The sequence below is a fragment of the Varanus komodoensis genome, unplaced genomic scaffold, assembly GCF_004798865.1.
Source record: "Varanus komodoensis strain SLA01 unplaced genomic scaffold, ASM479886v1 scaffold13_1, whole genome shotgun sequence".
NCBI lineage: Eukaryota > Metazoa > Chordata > Lepidosauria > Squamata > Varanidae > Varanus > Varanus komodoensis.
In genome coordinates this window covers 9,213,007-9,225,473 of record NW_025335408.1, presented here as the reverse complement: position 1 = coordinate 9,225,473, position 12,467 = coordinate 9,213,007, and the positions used below count along the sequence as shown (strand labels likewise).

At 39.5% G+C, this 12,467-nt stretch overlaps 1 protein-coding gene across 1 annotated transcript in view; it reads left to right on the top strand.

The window, feature by feature from the left end:
• TFEC (transcription factor EC) overlaps positions 1-12,467 on the top strand; it is a 116,568-nt gene that overhangs the window by 94,932 nt on the left and 9,169 nt on the right. The window contains 1 exon segment of the mRNA XM_044422926.1: positions 61-160. Coding sequence (XP_044278861.1) covers positions 61-160 — 100 coding nt within the window.

The following is a 12,467-nucleotide window of genomic DNA, read 5'->3' as shown; positions in this document are numbered from 1 at the left end:
CACTGTAAGCTCCTCCATTAAGCATCCATCTCCATTCATCAACAACTCTTGTTTTACTAGATGGAGGAAGTTATTGATGACATAATCAACATGGAATCTAGATTTAATGATGAAGGGATAGGTTGCTCTGAGACACCACTACTCATGCAAAGAACTGTAAGTAATTATTGTCATAGTTTTTTTATAAATGAAATGGATAAATCAGCTGAGAATTGTGGTTCAGTATTGTACGCAGGAATCTGTCCATCTGTCCTTCATCATCTTCCCTAGTATGAAACTACCTGAGAAAATTTTACATTGTGATAAAATTCTGCATTGTTTCAAAGCTTCCTATCTACCTCTGTTTATTGAAGACGATCAGTTCTGAAATTATGAATTCATCCCCTTGTTATGGTGTGTAACCTTTGTGTCACTAAGTATCTTGATTTCCTTGTCAAGTTGTAATTAAACAATTTTAGTACTCAAGAAGCTCAGAGAAATAGTACCAAACTTTTGCTGGAATATAAAGCAACAGGACCCATTTTTTTCATTAAGTTGGGTTACCTAGCATTCATTTTCATTTTCCTAGATAGTGGGCGATGGCAAACTTTGGTCAAAATGAGATTTAATCAGGGATGGGCGACCTGTGTCCCTCAGCATCATTTCATGTGGCCCTCAGCCTACCTTCAAAAACCCTCAGTTCAGACATCTGGCATGAGTCATTCACTCCTTCCTTGGCATCTTTGGCCATCCATGCAAGCCCCAGCAGATTACTCAGAGAAAAACATCGTCCAATGCTGATTTAACTCCTGGCCAAATTAATATGCTAGATTAAGAAATGCCTTACAGCTGTGATATCCAGCAACTGATGTAAGTCATTGGTTTTGCAGGATTCATGGACAAATATGTTGAGGCTGAATGAAATAGCATTCAATATGCACTTAAGCAACAATGGCTTCTTTAGAAGCCTACAGTTATCAGGTATAAAAATAATGGAATACTGTGTGTACATTTAAGTTACCATTTTAATGTATTATTTTTATGGAAATTTTCAACCTGCCTCCTCCTAAAATGTTCTTAAGGGGGGTTGTAAAAACAGATTAAATATGCAGAAGATATCAATTGATAGAAACATAAAATATGCACAATCAGTTGCATACAAAAAATACAATAAACATTATAAATAACTAATAAACTGAGGTGACATTTGCCTCCCTCCTGAACTTGTAGTGTCTATTTGTCCTCCTAGGCTAAAATGTATTCTCATTACACCTTAGCTAGTGCAATTTGTATGAGCAATTTCTAGTCAGTAATTACCACGACCATCAAAGATTAGTACATCTGTGCTGAAAGGGATCAGAGTAAATATTAACAACCTGACTTGCTTATCTTTGGTAACTAGAAAAGCTGCAGAAGACAACATCAAGGCAAACGTCTTTGTCAAGCATATTTTACACTGGATTAAACTCAAAGTTCAAGAAAGCTTCAAAGGTCACCTTAGTATATGAGGTGCAGCATTCCATTACTAAGTTCTACTTAAAAGGTTTGCAAAAGGAGAAACAGACAAAATAAGCATGGAGCTGTTGTGGAATGTACACCTCCTTAAAAATAGTACAAATAAATGTTCTTTATTACTACGCACATAAAAATACGGAAGGTTCCTCTTCAGTTTACAATCTGAACCTCACACTGCAATTCTTTACCCATCTGCTCAGTGGGAAGTTCTATTACCTCAATGGGGCATAACTCCAGGTAAGTGGGTATAGGATTGCAGTTGAATTAAGCCAGTAACTTAAGCATAGCAGCAATCTCTGCGATCAGGAGTTTATGATGCATCTACAAAGAAGCACTGAAGATCAAAAACTTGACTACTGTTTACCATTAGTTGTGCTTCCTGGATCTTCATGTGTAAGGAAAATTTTACTGGTGGTTGGGTAGGAACTATATACAGGCTGTGCAGTGTTCATTTCATACTTTGGACTCAGCTCGTGGCATATTTTCCAAAAAGAAAGATTAGGCTACAACTAAGTTAAGGAACTATACTAGAAATAGTCATGCATTTAGAGCTTTCCTTCTTTCTTCAACAAATTGTGTAATCTCCTGTATCTCAGAGGATGTGATCACAGGTACAGAATGCATAGCAGAGAGGTTTCTACAGCAATGAAGAAGCTTTTCCAGCCAGAAGGCCAAATTCCATCTGGGAGATGCTCTTCAGAACCAACCTTCTAGTGGTTTCCAGAGCCAAGGGGAAAAGTGACAGGGTCAAAGATGAAAACATGCCAGGATATTTTAATGTAAAGTTTCTATTGCCATTCTTTCAGACATAGCAGAGTCATTTCAACCTACCAGACTGAGTGAAAAACTGCACAAAAAGTAGGAAACTGCAAATGATGGATCTTTCTGCAGAATTAGTAAAGAATGTACCTAGAAGCTTAATTTACCATATAGATCACCATATTGTGCTTGCACTCCGTTTCCTTGTGTGCCTGCATTCAGAGGATGGGTGCCACTATCAAGAAGGCCTGCTAACGTGCAGTTCGTTGATGACATGCTATTTGCCATGGGATGCTCAGCAAAATTTCTTTAGAAGTTGTTCAGGAGTTGTTTGGCTATATGTAGGGGAAGATGGCTTGCTAGGGGATCTGGTCCAAAGTTGTTTAAGGCTTAGAATGTCAGCAACAAAACCTTGCACCTTTAAAGAATTTCCTTCCAAGTATATGCTTTTAGCTTCAACAAATCTTCTGATACCACTTATGCTAGGTATATAACAGAAGGCCTTACTTAGTTTTATGAGTGATGTAGTTCCACAAAGCTGGATAGCCTTGACATATTTACAGAGTCAGGTCTAGTAAATAGAAATGTGCGAAGTAATCACAATCATGACTTACTTAACCCCATTCCTACTCATTGGTAGCTGCTTTGGGATGATTACTCATTGGTATCCCACAATTCATTGCTAGAAATTAGTGAAAGGCAAATTGGAGAATCATGGATTAACAGCAGCTATGCTTCCCCATTTACGTCTGGTTAGGCCTTAAGCTATTGATTATAAAATGATGTTTGTTACTTTTTTTCACAACAAAGTGTAAGTCTTCATTAGGATTGCAATGTGAAATTTACCTGAAATTAATCCTTCTTGGTTTTTCAAGTCTTGAAACCCTAAATACATCAGTTTGAAAGATGGTGATATGAAGGGTAGATTTAGTGAAGAGACTAACATACTGAATTTAACAGTTATGCAGTAGCCTTTTTCATGCCTTTTTCCACTGGGAGGGTAATGCATGCAGTGTGGACTAGAGGTAGTGAGGCAGTTTCAGCTTGGAGGGACTGTCCCCAAGGCAAGCTTCGTGACTGAACAGGGACTCAAGCCTAGGTCTCCCAGGTCCTCAGTCTAGCACCCTAACCACTGTGTCACATTGGCTGACCATACTACACCATCTCTAAGCCACACGTTGAATGTGGAAGTCTGCAAAGAGGCACTTGAGCATCAGCAGCACTTAATATGTAGGCATGTCACATGATCAGGCCATCTGATTGCACAGGGTTCCTGATTACATGGCATGCTTGTGCAGAAGCAGCAGCTGATGCTTAGGAGCTCCTTGGCAAACATTGTGGGCAGGGATCTATACTCCCTTCTGTGCATTAGCCCTACATGTGAAGTGGCGGGAGGAGGATGTGAAAAATGTTGTATCAGCTGTCTATAACATATGTTAACTTGGCAGTTGTTAACTGTATTTATTTAACAATATTTAAGAATTGCTTATATTAAAGACACTAAAAGTGATGTATAATACATTCTTGGCCATTCCTGTTGGAAAGAGTATGTCTTTAGTATGCGTCCCATGTGGCAAATTATATCTGCACAATTTCTAGTTGCAGACCATGGGTACTATAACAGCAAAACCCCCATGTTGATCCATGATGGAATCTTGGGTACCAACAGAAGGGTCGTTCCTGAAGAAGGCAACAGTTGAGCAGCAGCTGATCTCTTAAGTATCCTGGTCCTTCATTGCTTATGAAAAAAAAAGAAGGCCAGAAGTGTGTGTGTTGCAAAAATAATTCCGCTCTTACATTTTAGAAGACTCGGATCTATAATCAAGCAAGCAACAGGACTGGCATTTTGGTGTGTTGCTTGAGGAACTACCGATGAGTATCCAATTTGTTAATTTCCCCACTTGTTGGTCTGGCAGTTGACTGCACAGCACATGCAGTTGTTGCTGAAGGCTGTACATTCTGTGTTTGTCCTTGAGTCGGCCCATTTCCTCAGCTCCTCTGTAAATGCTATCTGAAGTGCCTGGTGAATATATGTGGTTGAAGTATATTCCATGGTAATTTAGAAGGAACTGAAGGAAGGCTGTTCCTTTCCTTCCTGTTGAGCTTTCTGCCTTTGAAAACCAGGTGAAAGCTGTGAAGGGAAGCATTCCTTGCTAAAGTGCTCAGGTTTTATTCTGGAGCTGCCAGTCACTTATAAATAGAAATGTGATGGGACTAACCAATTCACACTCTACATTAAAAAAAAGATAGTGGATAGAGAAGAGAGGAACAGAGTTTGTTAATCTTTTAAAAGAGGAGAATATATTTCTCACAAAATACTCCACACATTAAGTGTGCATTGCTAACTGACTGTCATGTTATGCCATGCCTTAAGATATTTCTTTTGCTATCCCAAAGAGGTGGTCTGCAATTTGAGAACTTTGAATGTTGACTTATCTCCATGAAAGGCTTTGGAAAGAAAGCTCTTTGCCACTGTGGTCTTCTTCCTTTATAATATAGAGGGTCATTGGCCCTGCCTACCACTGGAGTTCAGCCCCCAACAGTTTCCTTTGAGCTGAAAGCTGTTTGATAACCTTGGTCTGAATCCTGTCATAGAGCCAGCAAAAAATGCAGCTGATGGAGGATCTAACTCTGAGGAACTGGTTCATGAGAAAGTAGCCTAGTCACACGAGAAGGCCAGACCTGAGTGTAAGGCAGATATATTCTGCTGGAAATTTATTCATTATTTTTATTTATTATATTTATATTCCACTTTTTTCCTTTCAAGGAACTCAGAGTGGCTTACATCATTCTTCTCCTGTTCTCAATATTATCCCCACAACAACAACCCTGTGAGGTAGGTTGGGCTGAGAGTCTGTGACTGGCCCAAAGTCACTCAGAATACCTGAATCCAAGTCTCTTGCTCTTAACCGCTACGCCACACAGGAAATGAAATGTGTATGCATATTGGCAGACCTCTTGTGCTAGATCTGGGGAGGGGTGTAGGAGAAGTGAACCACATGGTCATCCACTGCTGACCTATTTGTCTTTATGAGGTTTCCACATAATGAAAATATGGTAGTCTATTTAACTTGAACAGTGGCCTCCTGAAAGTTCTGATTTTCAAACATTGCCTGCTTATGATTTCACCAAGCTCATCAGTTCAGCTTTCTCTGTACAAAAATGCGTGTTTCCTTGAAGATAAAAACCCTTGCAGATGGGCAGTTAAGTCACAGAGAATTGTGTTAGCCATTTAGGTTTCTTCAAGGTCATCGGCGAAGCATTCCGCAAGTGATTAGGCATAGTCTCTCAGTCTTTCTGTTTGTGAATCGTTTTGATATGCTAGGCCAAATGGCAAGGTACCTGTGAAATAGCACCATTTTCCCTTCAATTTAGAAAAGGAAATATCTTTTGATAGCTCTGATATCATTGTATAAGTAGCTGCATGAGTGGCAATGGACAAGTGTGCATTAAAAAGGCAAAAGTCAATGCATATTTTCTAGTTCATCTGCAGGCTTCAAAGATTAAACCAATCCTTGCTGGCTAGTTATACTGAATAAACCAAAAAGTAAATGATAAGAAAATGAAACAAACATTGAATAAATTGTATTTTAGTTAATATAGGAAATGAACAAGAACAGGCTTCTAATTTCAGCCATCCGCTTGACAGATGAAAATAGTGCAAGTCTTAAACTTAAGTCACTGTCAATGACTGTTGCACTTAAAAAAGGATTAAAATGGTTTGATGTTTGAACTGAACATGGCTAATTCACTCTGCTTGGTTTGGGCAGTTGTCACCTAACCAAGAACTCTGTTACCACCCAAACAACATAAATTGTGCTTGCTTGGTAATGGGTACAATTTGGTTCTCAGAATGGCTGCACTGAGATAAACTATATCTAGTTTTGACTCTGCTTAGCCAGTTAATTTAGAAGATTTGGATCATCTTCTCTTATCTAACCCATGTAGAGATAACTTTTCAGTCACTGCTCAAGAGATGGTTCACCATATTCCACTGGTGACTCTATCCAAGTTGGATTTTACATATGAATGCATAGTTCTTGCTCTCTCCACCAATTAGTGACTTATAGCAGAATTGTGACCTTATTCCAGGTGATAGGATGTATCTATGCTATTCAGTCTCTGGTGGTTATTTCACACATGCAATTTCACTTGATATCACAGCCATAAAATGATATACATGCATGTATGGCCTTGCTTTAAAAGCAGATAGAGATGGCAGCAACGATATGGGAGGGCAGAATGAAGAAGGAGAGATGCTCTGCAGACTGGTACCAAGCTACAGTTTTATTGATCAACAGCTTCTCCATGTTGGCAGAAATAAGGAAAGGAGGACGCAGATACTGTTGCCAGCCAGAATGGCAATAGGACGATCCAGGGAGGTAGGAAAATGCCTTCCCAGCTACTCCAATTGGTAACCAAAAATCTCTTCCTAGAGGGCTGGGCGGGGGGAGGTGGGGAACCAGGGAGATGCAGTACCCGTTCTGGTCAGCCCTGCTAGCTGCATCAATTAGGCCTGCATGTGCATGCATCACGTAATCAAAGGCAGAGGCTCACAGTGATTGCCAGCAGCCATGCTGATGATCCTGGAGGCTCTCACCAGGGCTGGGCAGAAACTGACTGCCTTCTGGACAGATAAAGGACATCAGTTCTTTATGAAGTACATTATGAAGCTATGGAATTTACTACCACAAAATGTGCTTAAGGCACATTGAAAGAGGACAGCTCAGACAGCTTTGAAAGGGGATTAAACAAGTCATGGAGGAAAAGGCTATTAATAGCTTATAGTCTGATGGTTAGCCATTACCTCCAGGATCAGTGATACCATGCCTCTAAGAGCCAGTCTTTGGGGGCCATGAGCCAGAGAGTGTGATTGTGCTCATGTCTTGCTTATGAGTTTCCCATAGGTATCTGGCTGGCTATGGTGGAAGCAGCTCATGGAACTAGGTAGGCCTGTGGTCAGATCCATAACAGCTTTTCTTATCTTCTTAGATGAGACAGGACAACTACACACATGAAAAGAAGTATATGTGTTAATGGAGTTAATCTTTGAAGTTCACTGGGTGTCCCTGTGCTAGTCACTGACTCTCAGCTAAATTGTCCTGATAGGGCTGCTTAGAAGAAAGATGATATGAGTCCAGCTTCTTCTCCTTCTCTTTCTTCCTTCTCTCTTCCTCCTCATCATTATCACCACAACCACCACCATTACAAAGCACTTCCATGTTGGTACCTAAAGGGATGCAGACAGAATTCATGTAAAGAGAATCTCCATATTTCACTCAGATGAAATATTAACATAAAACTCTTCTTCTTAAGACTTTGTAATAAATGTTTCACAAATTCTTTCTGGAATCTAATTTAGTTAATTACGTTCTACTTTCCTTGGACCTTTAATAGTCTGGAGTTGTATCGTATGAGTATGTCTGGTTAACCATTTGCTGTGTTAATCATTTAGTGTTGTCAGCACTGAGTGAAATGATTTCTAATTTGTGAGAAGGGAGGTGAAGAAACAGAGAGAGGAAGAGAAGGAGACAGGGGTAGTCTGATCTGTGTTTGCTGGCACTGAGAAGACAGCACAATGCATTGAACTGAAAGGTACCAGTTTTCTAAATATATTCATCTGTATGTAGATGGATATCTGTATTTTCAGGCCTTCAATAGTTCAAAGTACTTGACTGTCATGTTGTCGTGTGAGGTGTATGTTTTCTTTTGTATCATGGCCATTTTTTGTCGGATGGGGTTCGCTCGGCTCAGTTTGTGAGAACTGATCTGCCTTTGATACATTTAAATGTCTTTGATGCATTTAAAGGTATTGACATTCCTGAATTTATGTTAGCTTTGATCCTTGAAGTAAGAGAGGTGGTAGAACCTCAGTTTCATGACATAGATCTGTGTGTCTTCTATTGTTTAAAAATGTGATTTTAAAAATTCTTTAAACTATTTATCTCCTGAATCACCTGGGGAATTGGCCTATTCACTGTGAAATGGAAAAACATTCCATTCAAGAAGTAGCATTCTACTGTGCTTACATCTATACAGTACAAATAAATTCGTAGAGCTTTTCCAATAATTACTCTTTTCCATGCATATCATCTCTCTAAATCTTTCACAGATGTTGGTCCTTTATCCCATAAGCCTGTGGGCAGGATTTTGTTTCATTTTCACCCATTGCTGCAGGCACTTCAAAAGTAGATAATAGAAAGGAAGGAATATGATGTAGGTATGTCACAATGATTGCCTTATTAGAACTGACACATGGATTTCCTACAGCTGGGCTTAGTTTGAGATTAGGCTCAGCACCAGGGCTTAGCCCCAGAACCTGTTTTAGATGCCAAGGAATGGGATCAGCTTTGGAATGTAAGATGTAACCACAAAGAAGATGGTGTTTAATGTGTAAAGACCTTTGTCTCCCCCTCAAGTACTTTTAAGAGGCATAGACACGTTTTTATGAGTGGGAAAGAGTCTAAATTCAGATCTTCCAGAGGCCCAGTCCGGCTTTTTAACTACCACACCTCACTGCTGTTTTTGCATTTCCTTTCCTTTGGACACCACCCTTCTTCTAACCCTCCCCCCATCTCCGCTGCCCATGTGTAACATGCCTGCTAATTTAGGATGATGTGTCATTCATCTGATGAAATGGATGTTAGTTCACAAAAACCTACTTCATAACAAATGTGTCAGTTTCTCAGATTCCACGTGTCCCTTTGTGGTTTAAATTGAAGTTTGACACACAGTTCAGAGGAGGAAGAACTTGCCCTCTTCCTTTATCCATTCTCCACACATACACTGAATGTGTGAAAAAGGAAGTAAGGCTAAGGATGAGTGAGAAATTTGTTATGCCAAGTTTTTAATGTAAATTTTCACACCTGAATTGAATATATAAGTCAAGGATTGTTTCCTGGACTCTGCACTTTACTGAGCTTGGTAAAACAGCTTCTCAAAAAAGCAAGACACAAAAAATGTGCACAGGGAGCATAGTATAGGTATATCTGAGCAAAGCATGCAAAAAACTGCAATATGTCCATAAAAGAACTTGCAAAATGCACTGCTAAAATGCATGGACAGAACACAATCATTTCTATTGTGATTTTAAAGTTATGCAGAAACGAGATGAAAGGAACTCTCTCACATTGGAAAGCCAGTGTGGTGTAGTGGTCAAGAGCATGGGACTGGGACTCAGATGATCCGGGTCCTAGTCCCATCTCAGCCACGGAGCCAGCTGGGTGACTTTGGGCCAGTCACAGACTCTCAGCCCATCCTACCTCACAGGGGTGTTGTTGTGGGGATAAGATGGAGGAGGAGAATGATGTAAGCTGCCTTGAGCCCTTTGTAGGAAAAAGGCAGGATATAGATCGATAAATAAATAAATAAGCTTAAAATCTGACAATCTTGGGAAGAAAGAGATTGTCAGGTTGCTAAGTAGTAGTATACTCCTTGGCCCCTCCTGTGAAATCACTATGCCCACTAGCCCTCCCCCCGCTCCTCCTGAGGCCAAACATTTGTTTAACATCAGAAAACGGTTAAAAATGTATACAGTTGCACCCAGAATAACTAAAAATATTGCCAATCTTGTGTAGCAGTCAAGATTCTGGGTCTACTCTCATTCATATAACTATTAAGCCAGATTTGCCAATGTGCACCTTCATTTAATTATCATAGTTCAGTTAATGAATGATTGGGCAGTAGACAGAATTAACAGTGCTGTTTTTAAGGGAAAATTATGATCAGAAGAATACATATTGTATTATTACCCAGGACTAAAATTAAGGTGGCTATTATGCAAATATAGTTAGCTTTCAAATCCTACAGTTTGTTCTTGACTAACAGTCAACTGAATTTTGAATGTTTTAAAAAATCTGTCTCCATGATCAGATACAAAAATACAAGAATTTATCTGAAACCGATTTGGCAAAATGACTCACAATGCTCCCACTTAGCTTTTCCTGCTTTCACTTTAAACCACAATCGTTGCTACAGCTTTTACGTGGCTAGTGAATATCGTTCCAACTCCCATAAGTATACCCGAACAAAATTGCCAGTTACCTATTCTGTTGTTGTGTTTAGATGGAGAGATCAGATGACAAAAAAGAGGACAGGAACAGTGGCATGAAGCAAATAACTATTATTTCACAGACAGTTCCTAAGACATGTGGTCAGAATACCGATCTGGGTGTGGAATTGCATGGTACATGATCTCCAACCTCTATCCCCATTGCACTACTGCAGGCCTGGCATTTCCAGGCAAGCAGTGATGTAGCAAGCTTTGAAGGGCAGGCATTCACCATGACATTCTATAACTCGACTCTGAGTATGGTCTGATGGCACATAAGGTGCCCACCATGTTGAAGCTAAGCAACTCTGGGCCTGGTCTGTGCTTGGAGGGGAGACCACCTGGGAATCACATGTAGCCAGCTTGAGTTCCACAATGGGAAAAAGGTGAGATAATAAATTAATAAATATCTGCAACCCAAGAATAGTTCAGAGATACAGGTAGCTGCACTGATGCATATCAGCTAGCTTCTGTCTTTGCCAAGAGCAGGTCTTCTGTCCTTCAAGTAATTTGGGCCCAAACAATTTAAGACTTGAGGACATAATCCTATGCATGTTCAGACAGAAAATAAAATTAAAAATACAGTCATAAGAAAAAAGTCCCTCTGTTTCCAGTATTTTCCAACCAGCACTACATAGAATCTAAACATGTGTAAGACTTTGTGTGGTATAAGTCACAACCAACACTGTAACATGGGCTTGGAAACACACACTTAATATTGCACAGGTGTATATAAGTTATGTATTACCTGAATCTCTCAAATGAGATCGAATGAGTGGTTTTGTCCTTTGAGTTTCAGACTCTTCCTCTGCCTTGTATTTAGGCCCTTACTTTTCTTCAGTGTCCCTAGTTTGCCTTCTGGGAAATGAATGTTTTGTGACTGGCCATGCCCCTCACAGCAGCCATATCATGAATGATCAAGGGACTCCCATGGCATCCATTTTGTAAGGTCACCCATGATACTCTTAAAATCCCAAGAATGTCCACTGACCCAAAAGGTTGGGAAACTCTGATATATTGCACATGGATTAGGAACATGTCCCACAGGTGTTTTGCATAGTTGTTTCTTCTTATTCTAGAAATATAAAGGAATTTCAGTATAACACAAGAACAGGTAATGTTTGATGGGCTATTCAGCTTATTTGCCAACCAAATGTATCATATTCCTGACAAGTTCCACACTCTGGACAGAAGCACAGTTAGTCTCACTGAAGGACAAAATAGTGCCTAACCATGGAGAACCCAGGTCTTGGGGAAGAAATTACAGACATAATACTGTTGTTATTCCTGGATTTCTATATGAGCCGAGTTTTCATTTCATGTCAGTTAACATTAGGCAAGAGCACTGTAACAGTGAACATTATTTAGAAAATTCAGAAGGACATCTGCAAAGGAACTCAGTTTTGAGGAACTTCACATGACACATTAGAAATGAATGAACAACTATACTTCACTTTGTAACATTTAGAGCAAAATGCTTTGCATGTTTAGACAGTACTAAGTCCTACAATGTGCAACAGTCCCAACCAGTCTAAACATGTGTAGGATCACTCCTTTAGGTATATGCAGCAGACACAGAACTAATTTTCTAATCTTTCCTGGTACTCTTGTCAAATTATTGCCAACAGATTGGTCTCCAATGCTGCATCTAGTCCCATTTTGAGATGCTTTGTATTGCTTCATCCCTTACTTTATATGCTGTACAAAGCATAAACAATTCAAAAAATGTATTTTGAGTTCAGGGAGATTGTTAAGAATTCACTTGGGTCTCAGGTAAGATCATCAAGGTTATTTTCCCTTTCAACTTAACTCATATTTGAAGTGTAGTTGCAGTAATCCTGTTACTGGAAAATATGCCATGGCATTAATTCAAAATCAGGCTTTGGGGGCCATAACCAGGCACCATTCTGCATATAAAACTCACATCAGCCTCACTCAAGTTTCTGCATATGGAACAATGGCAGTCTTTGACCCTTAACATTTAATTTTATTTTATACAAGATAAGGGCAAAGTCTGTCTTTAGATGCATATTTGCAGTTCCTGCTGCGATTAAGACATGAATACGCATCTGAAAAGGAATTTTGTTCTTAAGTGTCTACATATGCTTTTCACCTTACAAATCATGAATTTATTCTGATTAACCATTAACTTTTTTTGCCCCCC